Source organism: Vitis riparia, chromosome 1 (genome assembly GCF_004353265.1).
Source record: "Vitis riparia cultivar Riparia Gloire de Montpellier isolate 1030 chromosome 1, EGFV_Vit.rip_1.0, whole genome shotgun sequence".
In the NCBI taxonomy this organism is placed as follows: domain Eukaryota; kingdom Viridiplantae; phylum Streptophyta; class Magnoliopsida; order Vitales; family Vitaceae; genus Vitis; species Vitis riparia.
Window position 1 is genome coordinate 20,033,131 of NC_048431.1, and position 21,077 is coordinate 20,054,207.

General features: G+C 38.6%; 1 protein-coding gene and 1 long non-coding RNA gene across 3 annotated transcripts; one reads left to right on the forward strand and one right to left on the reverse strand.

The window, feature by feature from the left end:
• The first annotated feature begins 1,273 nt into the window (after positions 1-1,273).
• LOC117913562 lies at positions 1,274-5,011 on the forward strand. 2 transcript variants are annotated; one of them, XR_004651112.1, is made up of 3 exons: positions 1,274-1,413; positions 3,665-3,759; positions 4,397-5,011. It is a non-coding gene; the product is annotated as an uncharacterized LOC117913562 (long non-coding RNA). The 2 variants fall into 2 exon arrangements; XR_004651111.1 differs by having other exon boundaries at positions 3,665-4,875.
• Positions 1,734-20,870, reverse strand: LOC117913551 (tobamovirus multiplication protein 3). The gene is made up of 11 exons (XM_034828553.1): positions 20,441-20,870; positions 19,976-20,066; positions 19,833-19,885; positions 19,592-19,684; positions 19,440-19,511; positions 7,551-7,623; positions 7,409-7,454; positions 3,627-3,690; positions 3,493-3,546; positions 3,078-3,155; positions 1,734-2,172 (listed from the first exon to the last, which is right to left on the reverse strand). The coding sequence occupies exons 1-11, from the start codon at positions 20,594-20,596 to the stop codon at positions 2,080-2,082; spliced, it is 873 nt and encodes a 290-aa protein (XP_034684444.1). The 5' UTR covers positions 20,597-20,870; the 3' UTR covers positions 1,734-2,079.
• Positions 20,871-21,077: the final 207 nt, after the last annotated feature.

Consider the following 21,077-nt stretch of genomic DNA (forward strand, 5'->3'; position numbering starts at 1 on the left):
ATTCAAAAATACAAGATTCTTGAAGCAAGTTATGAATGTATTTTATTAAGATCTATGATTCAACACACTTGAGAGTTATGTGAATTATCCTCTATCAAAGACAATCTAATACTATTACATAAAGACAATGTTGAATCGATTGCGCAAATCAAATGAGGATATATTAAATGTAATCTAACTATGTATAGTTCATCAAATTCTTCTACACTCATGAGCTTCGAGAGAGCGATGAAATTTATGTTCACCATATACAAATCTACTCATGAAGACATCATTGTTTGTTGCATTGAAAAAGCTAAGACACAACATTGGAATGTAAATGTTTAAAGATTTCCAAGCTATTACAATAAAGGAATCATAATCATATTTACATGAGGGAGAGCATAGTAACATGGATGTCTTAGAATGTTGTCCCATTGGGTTTTACTAGCAAGCTTTTTAACAAGACAATCACGATAGTCTAATATTAAACCTTTTTTCCTTCACTGGGATTTTTCCCACAAGGTTGACATTCAAGAAGAAATTTTTATAAATGTATGCATAAATTTGTGGATGTCATCATTACTTATATTAAACATTTCAAATACCCAGGATATTAGAAAAATATTTATTATAATAATTACAATTATAACCTATAAATAGGGTTAGAGTTATTGGAAATAAACAATTTCAAGCTTTGGTTTTCTCTTTTATCTTTCTTTGTTTACAAAAATCTCTCTTGTTGGGCAGAGCTGTAATGAAATTTCATTAGAATTGGTCTTTTAGAAAATTAGCTTTCTTATTAGTTTGGATACTTTTAGATAAAAAGAAAAAACCATTATGAAATCTTTTCGATTTATATACAAAATTAGTTTACAATTAATGTTAAAATTATCCATTTAAAAACATGATGTGAATAAGATTAAAATGTCAAATAAAATGTGATTGCTTTTGGATTACTTCCCAGTGAGATATACCAAGTTGAGCTATAGCTCATGCAGATGACCTTTACTTACAAATTCTGTTATCTTATTGGTGAATTAACTAAATCCAGCAAGTATGAATTTTTCCAGACACCCCCTTAGACTTAGGTCTTGGCCTCTGCTCTGTCTATGAAAAACATGAACAAATCTACTCTTCAAATCTGTTTGGAATACGAGAATTCTCAAAACCTACCATTCAAAATGTTGGGGGGAGAAGACAGCCAGACTGGCAGGTAGGAAAAGATGGTGAAAGGTCAATGCCCACCTCCCAGTCCACCTTCTCAACCTTTATCATCTCCGCCCCCTCCCCCTTTTCCGTCCCTTGCAAACCTCCATTTCCGATTCAGATTCAACACACACAATCCTTCCTTCAATCCTTCCTTCGGAGATGGAAGATAAAGAGAGAGCGAGCAGAGTTGACGAGTAATATGAGAGCCTATCGCCTTTCCAGGTATGTTCCGTTGGTCTTTGCAACTCTCATGAATTCTCTTTCTAAGCAATCTGCCATAACCAATTCGTTTCTACCACCCAACTTTTCCCAGAAGCCGATAACACCTGAACCCAATCAATAATAATATGCTGTATATAGAAATATACCGAGTATAGTTTTAGCAAGAATATCACTGCCATTTTTGTAAAGCTTAGAGGTGGTGGTGGGGATTGAACAAGAAAGAAAAATGGTCGACACTAGTTATCACAACATCGCAACAAATAAGTTTTTTTTTTTTTTCTTTTTCCTTTTCCTCAGTCCCCTTTCTTTCATGAATAGAATGATCACTCACAAGTGCTTTGTAATGACATTTCACAGAAAGAAAAGCATCAATATAAGATCCAAAGCAAAGATGATCTCTCACTAATGTCACAACATACTCTTCACAATCCATAGAAGGCCACTTTTTTTTTCCAATAGATATAAACCTCCTACTGAGAACAAACTGAAATTTCATAAACTATGGGATAGGCTCATCACTCCATATGTAGAATAAACAATTTTAGCTATCTCCCACCTTGTCATTCGTTTTAGAGGTTGGTTAACTGCATCTAAAAATGGCAATCCCATCCACCAATACTCCCTTGCTCAGGAAGTTCGTTTCTGCCAAATATTAACCCAATACTCTTAGCGAATAGGATGATATTGTGTGATACCACGCTTTGGAGGCAACTTCCTCAAAATGAAAAGGACCAGAGATGAAGGCAGTATCTCCACCAACTGTAAAGGTAGGCAAAAGCACAAAAAAAAGACAAACTAAATGAAAACAAGATTATAGGAAGAAAACAAGAAACAATATTAAGAGATATAAACTATATGAAAACAAGATCATAGTCCACAATACCAAGTATAGACAGTAGTATATATCAAAACTATATTCCCTTTTAAAACCACAAGGCAGGCAAGAATCACCCTCTTCACAGACAGGTTGCAACCTAAACCAAGATGTTGAATGGAGAAACAACCATCAAACTTCCCTGTAGGCATCATTCACCATCATTATGGGCCACCAATTGCACGCGCGCGCACGTGTGTGTGTGTGTGTGTGTGTGTGTGTGTGTGTGTGTGTGTGAGAGAGAGAGAGAGAGAGAGAGAGATTAAGGGCAAGAAGTATATGCCATAATTCTTCATGATCTGTTCTCACCTGAGAACTTTCATGAATACTCGAAATCCCATTACATCAAGTACTTCAACAAATGAGGTTCATGCCAAATTGTCAATAGCCAAGTTATCCTCATCCACATCATGGCTTACCAGACAATCACACTAGTCAAGAGGAAAGACATGTCTCTTGCTTAAACACAGCAGTGGTCCATTTTTAGCCCGTATAAAAAAGGCAGTCCGTAGTTACAACATAAATCATGCAGTTTAGGACTCGAAATTGTATTAAGGGAGAGGGTAAATTGGACATCATGCAAAGACTTTTGATTTAAGCATTCAGCTTTCACACATCAAAAAGGTTGGATATGTTTTCACTTGATGACATGCCAATAAGTATCAACTAGAACCATAGCCGAAATTGACCAAATAAAATCGATTTTTTTTTTATCAGAAACCATAAAAAGAATTTATGAATGAAAAAGCACAGCATGGAAGGAGCAGAACTCCTTCCAACCAAAACTTACCAGGTAATATATAAAGTTTAGAATTGGGTGATCCAAAACATCAAGGTTTGCAGCTTGATCAAACGCATTAAAGCACATCTGTCATGTAGAAAATTAATAATAAAATTGTCAGGTAAAATATATTGATAAACAGATGTCGTACAGCAGTAAGGTGCTGATTTTGTGCTTTGACTCTTATAACCGGTGCTTGGTTTAAAACACCAGAGGCCCAAAATAATTCTATAACAATAAATTAACTTCAGTACATAAACCATAGTTCTACACTATATAGATAGTGCATTCCAAAATGCTTGTGATTTACATAAGCATCTAAGTGGCTACCCTAGTAGTGCTGGTCTATAATATCTAAAGGCACAAAGCCCTCTCTTAGATCAAACATCTAGAAGAGTTTATGTAGCAATTGAAGAGGACTCACCATAATGCATCTAACAAGGAAACATGAGAAACATATGGTGGTGACGTAGCCAACCTGCACAAAACCAAAAATTCAGAATGTCAACATGAAAACATATGGAAATCCAAAAACTACAAGTAATTAAAAGAATTTACCTCTTGCAGCTTCTTACGTCTTCCTTTTGACTCTACAGGAAAGCGCTGTAGCATTAAGAAGAGCCTGCAAGATGACGGTTGGAAGAGAGTGATGTCAGGATGTTACATAAGGTGTAAGTTTAAGACAAAGAAGGTATATATAAATATTTATCAGCATGCAGTATCCATCAAAGAAACTACCTAATAGGGAGTCAAATGGGAGAACCTATATATAAAGATGCAATCACAAGAGATAATTCACTGCACCTAATGATCAATATAAAGGTATCAAGGGGCCAAATAATCTATTCTAGTTTGATACGTGACCTTAAGCTACACATATGTTAATCTAAGTTGATACACATTATTAGAGTTCCTTTCACAAAGAGAAGGCAGCTCACACCCCAAATTGCCACTATAATTTTTGTTCTACATGGCCTTAAATGCTTCAATATCAACCCACTGCACGCACAACATACTTAGCAACAAGAGAACTTGAGATTTGCATGTAATAGCAGAAACCAAGAGAAGCCAGCTTAGCACTATATGGTCCAAATTAAGGTGAAACCTTAAACCCTTAATAGTAAGGCTTGGCTAGAAAGTGCAGAGAACGTATATAATCCAGTAACTCCAATGAAACAGTCACCTGAAGCTTAGATTGGACATTAGAGGAAAGTTGGACTGTCATTATAAGTGAAGTCAAGCAAATTAAGCAAACTATACTTTGCTCCTTAGTGCTCCGAAAGGAGGTTCACAGCTCTTATTGTGTATGCAAATGATCATCATGACAGGAAATAATGAGGAAGTAATATGATGGTTAAAAGCTTCAGTGCTATGGGATAACTTGCGATATTTAAAACCAGCGTGTTTTTCTCTTTGAGGAAGTATTGGATCTCCCAACAAAGACAGTCATCCTATAATGTAAGCCAATTGACACTCCAATTACTCAAAATCATCACCTCTATGAAATGTTGAGCCCTTCTGCCGACAAGATGATAACCACACTTGAGAGGAACTTATTTATTTTTCACACAATTGGAGGCGACTAATAAATTATAAAGGAAGCACATTTGGAGAGCATGTCATAAAATTTTAAGGTACTTAAAACAACATCACTTGACTGGTTAGCGGTGTGTAATCCCTAAGGATTGGTCTAACCTAGAGTGTTCGCTTGTTTTACTGTGCACTTTCTTGTGTTCATATTCTTGTAATTTAGTTTTCTTTGGTGGGAGGATTTCTCATCCTTCTCTTGTACTTCTTTTTCTATCAATATATCTCTTTATCGTTTCCTCCTATCAAAAAAAAGGTACCTTGTTTATCAGGTACAGTCATCTGACTGCAGTGTCATACATGGATGTAGATTGGGTGAAGATCATTACTGATTGGAGACCCACTTTTGGTTGTTATTGCACAATTATTTGTGGAGAATGTGGTAAACTTGTGAAAAATTGATCAGTTGCGAGGTCTATAGTCAAGGCAAAGTTGAGAGTAACTGCATATGGAGTGTCTAAGCTCCTTTCATTTAGAATTCTGCTAGGAGAAATGGGTGACTTTTTTTTCCTTTTTTTTTTTGATAACCAATTGTATTAAAAGTGCCTAAAGAATACATGATGTATACAAGGCCAAAAAAAGGAGGGATAGACAAAAAATAAACACCCTCGCTTCACTTACAGCCCAACCAATCTATGAAATCTAAAAGGGACAAAGAAGTAGACTCTATATGTGTACCCTAACCCACTCCAAAACCATGTACATGAAGGATCGTAAAATCGCATGGTCTGTTAGTTTAGAATCCTCAAAAGCTCTTTGATCCTCTCCTTCCATAATGTCCAAAATAGACACAAAGATGCAGCTTTCCAAGCCTTCTTCCTCTTCTTCCCAACAAAGGCACCCCGCCAACTAATGAGGGCATCCTTGATTAAGACCGGCATCACCCACTGAAGATCAAATATAGCCAAAATAAGGTACCACAAAATGGGCGACTTATCTAAAGAATCTGCGAGATTGTACGGAGACACCAAAGCTGCCATCAACATTGTACATAACCTAGCTCACAATAATATGGTGAAGGATATCAAGGTGGATCAAGATATTACAAAGGAAGAGTTGAATCTGGTCTAATTCCCAAAGTGTTGTAAGGATTACGGGTTAACCTACAAGTGTGATATATATTAAGGTGGATCAACATATTATAAAGAAGTTGAATTCCAAATTTATACACCTTTTGTGACAATGAGATCCACCAGTCAATTTGCTGATGTGTTGATAAATAGAGTATAAAATGCCAATTTTAGTACATTAGGCAAACCTAGGCATTCATGACTTGTACAAACCAGCTTGAGAGAGAGTGTTGAGAAGGGTTTCCGGTATTACTTACATATTCTCCTTAAGTCTTCTGAGGTTAGCTAAATAACTTGCACAATTTTACCATGTAGACACAAAGCTAAGGAGGGAAACCTACTCAGTAATCAAACCCTCTTGACAATCTTGTCACATTCTTTCTTCCCCACTTCTATTCTCTCTTTCTTTCCACACCATTTCTTACAAGTTAACACATATCAAACATTCCACAAGCTTTCACAGGGAGTGTAGTGAATCAAACCTAAATTTCTCTCTGATTGCTTACACATTTTGTGGCAGGTGGAAATTGCCACTCATCCAACCCTGAATTCAAACCATCTCATCCCTTCCCCACATTCCTCCCCCCACCCCACTTCTTCCCCATCTCTTTTATTTGTTATTTCATTTTCTTTTGAAACATTAAGGAAGGTGTCTCCACTTCTGGTCACAGGCACTTGAGTACTTCAAGGCTCCCTACTTTCACTAGTTGAGAAGATAGTTGTTAGAGTGCACCTAGGCCCAAGGCATAACCACTCCCTAGTTATAGGGTCTTGTTGGAAAGGCATGCAGCTACTTATCTTTTCCTTTTTAAACACTTTCACTTTTAAAATTTTTAATTCTATATTGAAATTCATATAATTTTATTATGCTTTTGTTGAATGTTTCTTTATGTTTGGAATCTTAAATTTTTTGTTACTTGGATTGGATTTTGGATCATATTATATAAAATAGAAATGAATCCTATGTCTTGTTTCACTTCGCTTAGGCATGCACCTTATATTGCACCATGTGCCTAAGCATCAAAAGACTTTTATGCCTTAGTTGCACCTTGCACCTTTTAAAACTATTATGGTCAAGAAACTTATAGTATCACTATTTTACTAGCAGATAGATTCAACAGCCCTAGGACCATAAAAAGACCCATGCAAATGATCTCATTGGTGGGAGTACACCTGTTGGCAGGCACTCAGCTTTCCACATGGTTGTGGAGCTGCAAAAGAACTAGAGTAAAGCATAGGATTGGTGGGTGAATCATTAAAACAGACCTGGTGGGCTGGGTTATATAGTTTATTTGAACTTTTGCAATTTATTGCAGAGGCACCTGTGGGTCAATGAATCAAGGGGCTATTTACGTTGAGGTTTGCATGTATCTGGGTGACAGAAACATTCTGGGAGACTTAAGTGTGACTTTACCTACAATAACAATGCGAAAGTGTAAATAGTTCACATGTGAGCCGTTTAGCATTTAGGTGTTCGCATTATATGAGTTTGAGCACATCAGTGAACTTGTCTGAGTTGATCCTACAACAGCATTGGAGGTAAATAGCTTCCAGTATATGTATCTCTAATGGAATTTCTCTCTCAGAGGCATCTTTGCCAAAGATTTCCTGCTGCAACCATATATACATTCAGGTAATTCCAAGATTCAGAAATTTTAGTGGGCAACCAAATACTGAGATTACCTTCCTCCATAAAGAAGAAACCCAAGGGCTGCAAACAAAGACACACCTGCAGATATTTGTTTAAAAGAAAGTTGTATCAGTAATCATCAAGAGGAACTACTGAGAATTGCAAAAAATCATCTACTGTGTAGTGAAGCAAAACCTGCAAAGAACATCTTAGATAGGATGAACACGATTGGGATAGGTTTCCACCATAAAACAAACCACATAGCAATCTGAAAACAGTTCAAGAAAAGTGGTAGTCAAGAAATCACCATCATCTTTATACACAAAAAGAAAGCAGCTGTACAAGTAATAATGGCTATGTTCGTAACAGAACTTCTAACATGCAACTGGTGTTGCATAGGCATGCACTTAGCACAAATAAAAAAATCAAGAAAATAAAATGAACACATTAAAATAAGCAACAACATTGACAAGGGACAGACAATTATTAAATGACCAGGATACTCCCAGCCGTATGCTGTTCTTAATTCAGCTCTTCTCTACATCGCCTGCTAAAAGGGGAGAACAAGCATTACTGGAATACGTTCCGAAGCATAGGAGTGTCATTAATTCTTAAAACCAAGTAATCTTGTTCTCCTATATATAAAATTCCTAGTTATTCCTATTGCTGTTGATTCAGGTCCAACCAATGGTTTTCCACTAAGGGGTTCAGACTTACACTCTCTTATCCCTAATTAATTTTCTTATCAATCAGTCTCAGCAAGTTATCATGCATTGGAAGCCCAGAAATCTAATGTGCAGTTGTTAAAGGAGCCAATAGGGCTTATTTGAGCCTAACTGGAATGTTTTTTCATGCTTGGGAAAATGAGAGATCTAGAGAGGCCTAGGAACTTATTAAATGGCCTCCTGAAAAGAAAAGGTTAAAATGGGCCTTCGTGGTTAAGAACAGGGTGGATGGGAATATGGAGGAGTGCAAGACCAGATCAGATAGCAACTTCAATCATATCCTCCCATTTACAAAGTAGACAATCTAGGCTGGTCATTTTATTAATTGGAACTTTAATTTTAAATATCCAGTTCTGCAGGGTGATCTAAAAGAGAAATGCGTCTCTCCTGGGATATACAGAGCTATATACCCCAGTATCAATAAGCAACTCCAATTATATCCTCTGATTTACATGTAGACAATATAGGCTGGTTTATACAAATTTGAATTTTGACTCTTTCCTTTTTTTTTTTTTTTTTGATAGGTAAAATTTTATCCCCGTTGGGACTTGAACCTAGAACCTCCTACAAACCCTCCCCAACCCTTTACCACTAAAGCCAAGCCTTAAGAGCTAATTTGAACTTTGATATTAAAAATCCTTTTTTGCATAGTGATCAAGAGATACCCCTCTATATCTTGAAACATCCTTGTTGGCCGGCGTTTGTAACATGCCCCTTATCAGAAGAAGTTGGACATGTAGATAGTGAATTGTCAAACACCCAAAAGGAAAATAGAGCCAAGTTAGAGAACAGAAAAAGTCCGAGTGAATTAGAAGTTCTCAATTAATCCAAAAAAATTGATATCCATTTTTATAGTTGTTGAATATAATGTATTTATAGTGTATAACCTTTCCTTGTTAATATAGGATACATGTATGGTAGTTAGGACTCCTAGCCTTGTATATATATATATTTCTCAATTGTAAGTAGATCATTTACATTAATGAGAATTAAGGTCTTTCTTCTTTCTCTCTCTCAACATGGTATCAGAGCCAAGGAAGAAAACCTAATTCTTTCCTGTTTCCCGTGTCATCAACTCCGGGAAACCTTCCGGTGACCGTGTTTCATTCCGGTCACCTTCCCCATCTCCCAATACTTTCCGGTCATTCGGATCGTCGACAGAAACAACTCACCGCCGGCGAACTTTTCCGGCGAACTTTCTGGCGACGTATTTTTCCGACACCGACCATACCAGAAGGAGCGCCTGGAGGAGATCTACAACTTTTGTGAAGGCACCGGCACCAACAAAGCATCCACGCGCCGCCCACGCGCACGTTTCCGTCCGGCGGCTGCATCTCACGCGCCGGCGCGTGAGGGCGCGTGAGGGATTTTCCGGCGACGCGCCTCCTCCAGCAGCCTCTCCTGACGCCGACCAGCCTCCCTACCTCCCTGGTTCTCCCATTCGAGCCCTGCACGTACCTCTTTTGGGGATTTTTGTCTCCGTCGGCCCTCCAAACAGTCTTTCCGGCGAAGCTCCGACTACTTTTTCTCCACTCCAATCCCTGCACGTGCCTTGGAAAGTGTTCTTCTACCTTTCTGGTGATACCACGCCGCGATCTGAGGCCGTCTCCCTTTTTCGGTGGTGCCACGCCGCAATCTGAAGCCGTATTAGGGCTCTCTTCGATCCAAACATACTTCATTCTCCAGATAAGTAGATATGACTACTAAAAATTCCATTTTTTCCGCTGTTATATCTGGATCTCCTATGATTACTTCGGAGAAATTGGTTGGCAGTGACAATTATCTTTCCTGGTCTGCCTCTGTTGAACTTTAGTTTATGGGTCAAGGATATGAGGATCACTTGATTACACAGGAGGCAGATATCCCTGAGGTTGACCGCGTACAGTGGAGGAAGATAGATGCACAGTTATGTAGTGTATTATGGCAATCAGTTGATCCCAAGATTCTTCTTCATCTTCGGGCCTACAAAACTTGTTTTAAATTTTGGACTCAGGCCAAAGGATTATATACGAATGATATCCAGCGTCTTTATAAGGTGGCTTCTGCTATTGTCCATCTCAGCCAACAGGACTTGGATCTATCTACTTATATTGGCCAGATTGCCTCTCTTAAGGAGGAGTTCTTGACTGTGATGCCTCTTACTCCTGATGTTGGGGCTCAACAAACACAGCTTGACAAGTTCTTCATGGTTCTTACTCTTATTGGCCTCCGTCCGGATCTTGAGCCTGTCCGCGATCAGATTCTTGGTAGTTCATCAGTTCCGTCCTTGGATGATGTGTTTGCTCGCCTCCTCCGTATCTCCTCCACTCAGACTTTGCCATTTGATAGCACTTCAGATTCTTCTGTGTTAGTTTCTCAAACTAACTCTCGAGGAGGCCGTAGTGGTACCCGAGGTAGAGGTCAACGTCCTCATTGCACCTATTGCAATAAACTTGGCCACACTCGCGATCGTTGCTATCAGTTACATGGACGACCTCCTCGCACTGCCCATGTGGCCCACTCCTCTGATTCTCCGCTGCCTCAAGCTCCGAGCTCTTCCGCATCTCAGGCTTCTGTTGCCTCTGTTGCCCAGCCTGGTAATGCCTCTGCTGCCTTACCCACACATCTTCTCTTGGACCCTGGATTCTAGATTCTGGAGCTTCTGATCACTTATCTGGTAATAAGGATCTTTTCTCCTCTATTACTACTACCTCTACTTTACCTAATGTTACCTTAGCTAATGGTTCTCAAACTGTGGCTAAAGGTATTGGTTTGGCCCTTCCTCTGCCTTCTCTACCTCTCACTTCTGTCCTTTATACTCCTGAATGTCCTTTTAATCTTATTTCCATCAGCAAAATCACTCGTACTCTTAATTGCTCTATTACCTTTTCTGATAAATTTGTGACCTTGCAGGACCGGAGTACGGGGAAGACGATTGGCATAGGACGTGAGTCTCAAGGCCTCTATCACCTCACCTCGGATTCATCTCCTGCAGTTTGCATTTCCACTGATGCTCCTCTCCTCATTCACAATCGTCTGGGCCACCCTAGTCTCTCCAAGTTCCAGAAGATGGTCCCTCGTTTTTCCACTTTATCGTCGCTTCCGTGTGAGTCATGTCAGCTTGGGAAACATACTCGTGTCTCGTTCCCAAAGCGTTTGAATAATCGGGCCAAAGTCTCCTTTTGAGCTTGTCCACACTGATGTTTGGGGTCCCTTGTCGGACTGCGTCTACTTTAGGATTTCAGTATTTTGTCACTTTCATTGATGATTATTCTCGATGTACTTGGTTATTTTTAATGAAAAATCGAGCTGAGTTATTCTCTATTTTCCAGAAATTTTATGCTGAAATCCAAACTCAGTTCAATGTTTCTATTCGTGTGTTACGCAGTGACAATGCCAGGGAATATTTTTCAGCCCCATTTACTTCGTTTATGTCTCATCATGGGATTCTTCATCAGTCTTCTTGTGCTCATACTCCTCAACAAAATGGGGTAGCTGAACGCAAGAATCGACATCTTGTTGAGACAGCTCGTACTCTCCTCCTCCATAGCAATGTTCCTTTTCGTTTTTGGGGGACGCTGTTCTTACCGCTTGTTATTTGATTAATCGTATGCCCTCCTCTGTCTTACATGATCAGATTCCTCACTCCCTTCTCTTCCCTGACCAACCACTTTATTTCCTTCCTCCTCGTGTCTTTGGTTGTACTTGCTTTGTTCATATTCTCACTCCTGGACAGGACAAGCTTTTCGCCAAAGCCATGAAGTGTCTCTTCTTGGGATACTCCAGACTTCAGAAGGGTTATCGTTGTTATTCCCTTGAGACTCATCGATACTTTATCTCCGCTGATGTCACCTTCTTTGAGGACTCACCATTCTTTTCCACCACTTCTGAGTCTCTTCCTGTTTCTGAAGTCTTGCCTATTCCCATTGTCTCCCCACCTGATGCTATGCCTCCTCGACCACTTCAGGTTTATCATCGTCGCCCTCGTGTCGTTGCTCCTCTCCCTTTTGCTGAGGCACCTGCTGACTCACTTCCTATCCCTTCGGCTTCACCTACCCCGGCTCTGCCTTCTCCTAATGACTTACCATTGCTGTTCGGAAAGGTACTCGCTCTACTCGTAATCCTCATCCTATTTACAATTTTTTGAGTTATCATCGATTATCTTCACCCTATTCTGCTTTTGTTTCTGCTATATCCTCTGTTTCTCTTCCAAAGAGCACCCATGAAGCTCTTTCCCATCCAGGCTGACGACAGGCAATGGTGGATGAAATGGCTGCTCTGCACTCTAATGGCACTTGGGATCTTGTTGTTTTACCCTCGGGTAAATCTACCGTTGGCTGTCGTTGGGTTACGCAGTTAAGGTTGGTCCTGATGGTCAGGTTGATCGCCTTAAGGCCCGCTTAGTTGCTAAGGCTATACTCAGGTTTATGGTTCTGATTATGGTGACACATTCTCTCCGGTTGCCAAGATTGCTTCTGTCCGTCTGCTTCTCTCCATGGCTGCCATGTGTTCTTGGCCTCTTTATCAATTGGATATTAAAAATGCCTTCCTTCATGGTGATCTTGCCGAGGAAGTTTATATGGAGCAACCTCCTGGTTTTGTTGCTCAGGGGGAGTCTGGTTTAGTATGCAGGTTACGCCGTTCTCTATATGGCTTGAAACAATCTCCTCGAGCATGGTTTAGCCGTTTTAGTTCTGTTGTTCAAGAGTTTGGCATGCTTCGCAGTACAGCAGACCATTCAGTTTTCTATCATCATAACTCTTTGGGGCAGTGTATTTATCTGGTTGTTTATGTGGACGACATCGTCATTACAGGCAGTGATCAGGATGGTATTCAGAAACTAAAGCAATACCTTTTTACCCACTTTCAGACCAAAGACTTGGGGAAACTCAAGTATTTCTTGGGAATTGAGATAGCTCAATCCAGTTCTGCTGTGGTCCTTTCCCAAAGGAAGTATGCTTTAGACATCCTGGAAGAAACTGGTATGTTAGACTGTAAACCAGTAGACACACCTATGGATCCGAATGTCAAACTTGTACCAGGACAGGGGGAGCCTTTAGGAGACCCCGGGAGATATCGACGGCTCGTAGGTAAATTGAACTATCTCACCATTACTCGTCCAGACATTTCTTTCCTGTGAGTGTTGTTAGTCAATTCCTACAGTCACCATGTGATAGCCATTGGGATGCTGTAATCCGCATTCTTCGATATATCAAAAGTACACCAGGCCAAGGTGTGTTGTACGAGAACAGAGGTCATACTCAGGTTGTTGGTTACACAGATGCAGATTGGGCTGGCTCACCCACAGATAGACGTTCCACTTCAGGGTACTGTGTTTTTATTGGAGGTAATCTAATATCTTGGAAGAGTAAGAAACAAGATGTAGTGGCCAGATCTAGCGCTGAAGCCGAGTATCGAGCTATGGCTTTGGCAACATGTGAACTCATATGGTTGAGACATCTTCTTCTAGAGTTGAGATTTGGAAAGGATGAACAGATGAAACTCATATGTGATAACCAGGCCGCATTACATATTGCATCCAATCCAGTCTTTCATGAAAGGACCAAACATATTGAAGTTGACTGTCATTTCATTAGAGAGAAGATCGCATCAGGATGTGTTGCTACAAGTTTTGTTAATTCAAATGATCAACTAGCTGACATCTTCACTAAATCTCTCAGAGGTCCTAGGATTAAATATATTTGTAACAAGCTTGGTGCATATGACGTATATGCTCCAGCTTGAGGGGGAGTGTTGAATATAATGTATTTATAGTGTATAACCTTTCCTTGTTAATATAGGATACATGTATGGTAGTTAGGACTCCTAGCCTTGTATATATATATATTTCTCAATTGTAAGTAGATCATTTACATTAATGAGAATTAAGGTCTTTCTTCTTTCTCTCTCTCAACAATAGTGATTTTATAGGGGTTTTTAGAATGAGAGCCAGTTAGGTTAGACCCTATAAGCCAATAAGATGGTTCTTTCTAGGCATTTTGTTGGCATTTTCGGAAGATAAGGTCACACAATGCTGGTTACCTCTCCCAATCTGGTTGAAACAAGCTTGTCTTAAAAAACCTTTTTTGCATAGTGATCAAGAGATACCCCTCTATATCTTGAAACATTCTTGTTGGCCGGCATTTGTAACAGGCCCCTTATCAGAAGAAGTTGGACATGTAGATAGTGAATTGTCAAATATCCAAAAGGAAAATAGAGCCGAGTTAGAGAACAGAAAAAGTCCGAGTGAATTAGAAGTTCTCAATTAATCCAAAAAAATCGATATCCATTTTTATAGTGATTTTATAGGGGGTTTTAGAATGAGAGCCAGTTAGGTTAGGCTATAACCCTATAAGCCAATAAGATGGTTCTTTCTAGGCATTTTGTTGGCATTTTCGGAAGATAAGGTCACACAATGCTGGTTACCTCTCCCAATCTGGTTGAAACAAGCTTTGTCTGGCAGGCCTACAACTCTAACCACTAAACCAAAACCCTCAAACCATGTACCCGATGTTAGGTAGGTTGAGCCTATTATAAAAAAGTGCACAAAGCCCATGTTAAACACAACTCAAGCATATGTGAAGCATCAAAGCACTGTACTATTAGCTTGAACAGTGAGAGGTAATGACTTGCTCAATAATGATGGAAACATTATTGAGCAAACACTCTTCTCAGAAAGGCGTGGAGGTAATGATTGAAACTATCTCCTCTTTTTATTAGGATAAAAAGGACCTAAGTGGAACCAAAAAGAGAATGCAAGTTGTAACCTCTCATCTCCCACCTTAACATGCTGAGCAGTAATTACAACTTCATTCACCTCATGAGAGATCCATTCTTAAATGGGTAGAACTTCTCCCAGTGTCCATCACATATATTGAAATCTTATGGCCAGTCAAGAAGCTTTGACCTCAATATTACATAACTACCATTATTTTAATACAAGGAAACTAAGAGACAATGACTACAAAAAGCCACATGGAGATGGAGTGATATCTTGCAATCTATCCATAATTGCCTGGAGTGGGACCACATATAGCATGAGTCACAATCTCTAGATTGCATAAAATGTGTCTCGATCTCTAGATTGCATAAAATGTGTCTCGATCTCTAGATTGCATAAAATGTTTCACCAGTCCAAAATATCAAAATGGACACATAGCATATATTTATAGACCCACATGTCAACACAAAATTAAAAGCCAACAGGAGAACCTAGAAGGCATTTTATATGTCAAAACAATCTCTAAGATAGCATTGTTTTACAAACTTTACAAAGCAGCTCCTAAATATAGCTTCAGGTAAAGCCAGGCACATCATGGTAATACCTTGTTTGTTAGACAACTGAAAAGGTTGTTGCACCAATTATTTGTTGATACCTACTTTCAAGAGGCAAAGTGACCTTATGAATATACACCACAAGACTATATGACACAAAATATTAATGACACATAAAAGTAATATTATTAACAGCACCGCTCCCATTGCATAATTTCATGTGCCTACTACTAATGATAGTGTTAACTATTGTTGCTACTCCTCCATGACTCTTTCAGAACCACTACTACTACTATTACTCTAAATCATGTTGAGATGAAACCCACCATCTCCAATCCATCCTAGGTTTGGAGCATTTGTATCTAAGAGTGAATAAAAGTTTAGTCTAGCATGTACGGTGGGCTATAAAGAGGTTATTTCCCCACATTAACTTGTTGACTTTATTGGTATTGTCTTGTCCCACCAATATGATATCTCTATTACTTATCTCCAAGCCTCTCTAAAAAGGGGGTCACTTAAACTTATCATCATTGCATCAAAATATCTCATACACTTTCAGGAAAAATGACTAATGACCTAACAGCATAACACCCAAGTGTTTCACACCTACTCAACTCAAAAGCAAGGCTCGAGAAGCCTAATTGGAGTCAATACACCTTGGTCATGGTGGCTTGGTTCAAGGATCTTTGTTTGATGACAAGAGTTAGAAATTGATCAAATCAAGTGTTACTAAGCATTTTGACTGAATTGGAATGGAAGGAGGACCACTAAGTTGGATATGCACAACTACATGAAAGGTGGGTTATCTGCTAATGGAGGCATTTTTTTCTTTGGGATAAGCGCACAAAAAAATATGATAGATAGATGCTAAGCTACCTCGCCAACATACACCGGGAGTATCCAAAGAGAGCTAAGCAGAAAAGAGAAATGAAGAAAGACAAAAATTTAAAATTTAAAAAAAAAAAACAAACAAACAACCAAGTCACTTGTCCACGACTAATTGGCTCCTAATCAATCTACCAAATCGATCAAAGACAGGGGATTTCCTTCTAAATGAATTCTAACATGGTCTAAAAAGGAAAGCAAAAGAGTAGATTTAAGTGCTTGATCCGAAGCTTCCACATCTTCAAAAGCCCTCCGATTTTTCACACCAAATTACCCAAAAAAGGCACAAAGGGGCAGCGCCAAGCTTTCTTCTACTTTTTTCCTACTTGAACCTACTCCAACTTAGCAACATCAATCTAACCGAAGAATGCACCACCCACTGCAACCAAAATAATGAGAAAATCAACTGCCACAAATATCCAGATATAGCACAAGGTGAAAGCAAATGGTCAATGGCCTTCTCCTCTTTTACACAAAAAGCTTCTATTTACTAAAGAAACCTTCCTTCTTTTCAAACGGTCTAAAGTCAGGATTCTTCCCTAGGATACCTCCCAAGCCAAAAAAAAAAATCTCATCGGAACCCACGGGTTCCAATCCACTCTAACCGGGAAAGCCTCTTCACCCCCTACAGTTGGGAAAGAGTAAAGCTTTAACGAAGAACTCTCCATTCCTTGAGACTAACCAAGTCATTCTATCCTCCATCTCGCACCTAATCTAATGCTTTTGAATTCTCCACAAAAAAGCGTCCACTATTTCTAACTCCCAATCATGGAATTGTCTTAAGAAACAGGGACTCCAATGACAGCTTCCGCATATTTAATAATGGAGGCATGAGAAAACAATTAGTTACCTAGAAGAAAGGTGGCCTATCAAAAAGAAGGAAATACTATCATATGGAGCTATCTAGCTAGCCCATATTCCTTATTTTTATACCTTCAATATCATAAAACACATTTGTATTAAGATAGGATTTTGGGTACAAGGAGTAACCACATGAGAGAGTAGTCTCAATTGTGAAGCTTGAATCCACGAAACCTTGTATTTGAAAAAAAAAAAAAAAAAAAGAATCTCTAAAATTTAGTTCAGCATACCATTTTTTTATAGGTAAATTCAGTAGAGCATACCATCAATTCATCTCTTTTATTGTAAACATGAAAGGACCTTTATATTGCTTCCACCAAATAACTTTGAATACCATATGATGACATGGGACATTCAAATGCTAAATCATGTCTCACAAATGTTGATGGCTCCCTTCTTCCTTCCATTCCAACTGAAAAATGTTTACACATTTCAACCTCACCAAATCGAGCCTCTAGCTCAAACAATGAAAAGCAAGAAACCCAAACTAATTCCAAGGTAATTGGTTGCTAGATTAATTTCACCACTATGGAGTATCAAGTCAATATAAACTCTCCAAGCCTGTTTCTGGCTTTGGCACATGTATCAATATCAAGGTTTTGTGCCAATGCTAATGAAACCTTCAAGGGATATAGGGGACCAGTAGGAGGTTGATGCTTGAAAGTGATGATGGAAATAAGTTTAGTCCCCCTTTTAACCAGCATAACATCACCTACACCTGGAATTGAAGTAAGAGAACCTTTGACAGCCTCACTAGGCAAGCATTCACATTTTATAGGCATCCAAAATGCTCGACCATCAACCTAAAGGAGAGATCCATGTCCTAGTATGATAATACTTTGGCATTAGAAGAGGTATAGAGATGGCAACATGCATTGACACAAACATGAAAAACCATTTGGTGCCATATAAGTGGACAATCGCCTTGCCTATGCAGTACAAGGTTGGGAAACAGATGGTGTTCTCTATTAGTGAAATGGTCTAAAATGCCTCAGCTAAATATGCTCCATATAATGATAAGACCATCGCATTATGCAAAATAAAACATCCATAGGTACATAAGCATATCTCGGTGATGCAAAAGGTGAGTTATTATGCTATGAATCTGATATGGAAGGTTGAAAGGATGTAGATCAAAGGGACATTGAGATTATTGACATTAGAAGATGGCAGATGCTACTTCAGCGCAAGTAAACTGAAGAAACATGGAGAGAGAGGGAAGGAAGGAAAAGACTAGGGTCATGGAGCAGTTTGAATTTAGTATCTTACTATTTTGCCCTCATTTTTGTAATTTTTTAATTCATCATAGGTCTGTTATTTTAGTTGGGAAGCAACCAAAAAGGATAGAGAAACCCAAGCCACCCTTATATATAGTATAGATCAGATAGTTGGACATTTTCCCTCCTTTTCTTTAAGGAATATCAACTTTATTTTAAAATTTTCATATGAAAAGTATTTGGCCGGTTTTAAGAAAAAAATTTATTTTGACAAACATTTAGCCATGTTGATATTTTATTATCACTTAAAATTTTTGAAAACTTAATACAAGTTAAAAGTTTAAGCAGGAAGCTTGTCAATCAACCAATTAAATTTGAAACTCTTTAGACGTATTTTTTGAAAAAATTGCCAGAAAAAAGTCAAATATTGCAAATTGAAAAGAAAAAGACTTTGGATATTTCTTTATAAAATGATCAGTAAGTTCTGTTATGAAAGAATTCCAAACAACTTCTAGCAAAGGGATTCAGATGAGTTTCATTGGCCCACTAGCATAAAAACTAATGCCAATTTCACCCTTGCATATGAAACATTGGCTAATGTATTCGTTTGTTTCCAATTCTTTTAAACATGATGAACTCTGAAAGACCAAAAAAGTTAGAAGCCATCCACTGACGTAAAAATTAAAATAAACTATTTTGAGTAGTAAATTTGCATCCAATAAAAATAAATATAAAATCGTCATATCTTTCTTGAATGCAAAGGAAGAGAGAATGATAACCGAAAATACACAAGGTCATCAATATCATCTGAATCATACTATTTACAAGGCAAGTTAAATGGTTCTTATTCACAATTGTAACCTTTAAGAATGCCAACTAACTTGCAAAAGTATCTCACGTGTCTTCCGTACAATGCCACTGGTCACTATCATAGCTTTCTAGTTCCACGTTGATTAATTGTAAATAATAAATAAATAAATAAACAAAAGAAGAGAAAGAAATAGAACAGGTAAAGAGAAAAGCTGAAAGGTAAATAATTGGCAATGCTCTATTTACAAAACATGATTAAGTTTCCATGCAGAAGGAAACCAATGTCAAAATCTCCCCTTTGCTGGGACTTAAAGCGAGACAAGAAGTGTCACCTGAATGGCATAAACCACTGCATTAATTGTGTAGAAACTTGGTCTCAGTCCATCAGTAGATACAGCACGTGCCTGTCATGTTGAGAAAATAATGAGACGAACTAATAACAATACAAACAACAAAAGAGTAAGACCCATAAGTTATGCCTAACCTGATAGTATATTTCTGCCCAGAACAATACCAAAAGAGCATAGGTCGTGAAGAAAGCAAGACTTGGCATATCAAGTAAGATATGTTGGATAATCTAAGAAAAATACCACAACAAGCAACAGACAACAGATTAGAAACAATCTAACAACTGGATAGACTTCTAAAAGTAATTGTAATAATGATAACAATAACAAAGTTAATCAACAATCAAAAAGAGCAAACTGAATTAACAACAGTCAGACCTCTGGATGCAGGCGCTGCACATTTCTGCGGAACACAAAAACTAGTGATCTAACTGCAGAACGCATGAGACCATATTCAATAAAAATAGACAAAAGATTATAATCCATAGCACAAAGTACGAATTATGAACTTCGATACAAACCCCCATTCACCAGGAAATTGAGAAAGTGGAACACCTTCTGCGTGGTCCAACCATACTCTGGGACTCTCAATTGTATCCGAACCAGTTGAACCTTTAAAAAATTAAGAAATAATATCAGATTAGAAATTAAAACAAAACAAAAAAAATCATTCTGTTTCGTCTATGGAAAAGAAGATTCATAAAGAAATAAATCACCAAGAACAAGCCACAGCTGAGTTAGGCTGAAGTTGATTGAAAATTTGAAAGAATTTAAAAGGCAAAAAAACCTAGGCTCGAAATACTCAATTTCATTCCAGAAACCGAACAAAGCATGACAGATTCATTTAATTCATTTCTCAATTCCAAACCCTAAAGAATCAAAAAACCAGAAACCCTAGCCCACATTACCGAAGCGCTATCAATCATTCAACATTGATTCGATAACAAATTGAAACAGACATAAATTTTTCTCCAACGTAAGAGTACCAGAGCGACGGCAGCGACGATTCCATAGAGAGCGGCGAGGACATGAAAGATGCGATCCTGCCAAACGATGGACCTATTAACCTCTTCCCACCAATTAGAGGCCTGTGTGACAGCGTAGGCGCTCACCGCCGACGCTACCTCTTCCGTCGGCGCCATGGATGATGACCAACGGAGACTGGATTTCACGGCGAGAATTGAAAGGACTGGGAAAAGTGTAGGGGAATTTTACTGAGGCGAGAAAATTCAAATCGTATAGAGATAAATTGGTATTTTTATGTTAAATATTTAATTTTTTTATTCACTTTATATTTCCAAATATGGATTTGAGAAGGAGGTCCAAAACGGCCGGCCAGAAACGAGATGGAGAAGGTCGAAGGCGAGGCCGAGGCGGTGTCGATTTTTTGGAGTTTATGGGTCAGGCTCACGCTGGAAGGCTTTGATGTTTCGTGCACGCGCTGTTGAGGGTTTTGATGCCTACGCTCTTCCACGTGGTTCTAATCTCGACTTGCGATCTACGTGCCCCGAGTTCCACGGTACCGGAGTGCAGGACGGTATTATTCTTCAATTCTCATCACGTTTCTTCCGCGTAATTCTAACGCACAAATTATTTTTTAACATTTATAAAGAAAAAAAAACT

Coding starts and splice junctions, on each gene's coding strand:
- LOC117913551 (XM_034828553.1), bottom strand. CDS start 20,596: ATGGCGCCGACGGAAGAGGTAGCGTCGGCGGTGAGCGCCTACGCTGTC. Junction 19,685..19,832: donor TGCAGCGCCTGCATCCAGAG/GTCTGACTGTTG, acceptor TATTTTTCTTAG/ATTATCCAACATATCTTACT. Junction 3,547..3,626: donor GACGTAAGAAGCTGCAAGAG/GTAAATTCTTTT, acceptor GGTTTTGTGCAG/GTTGGCTACGTCACCACCAT.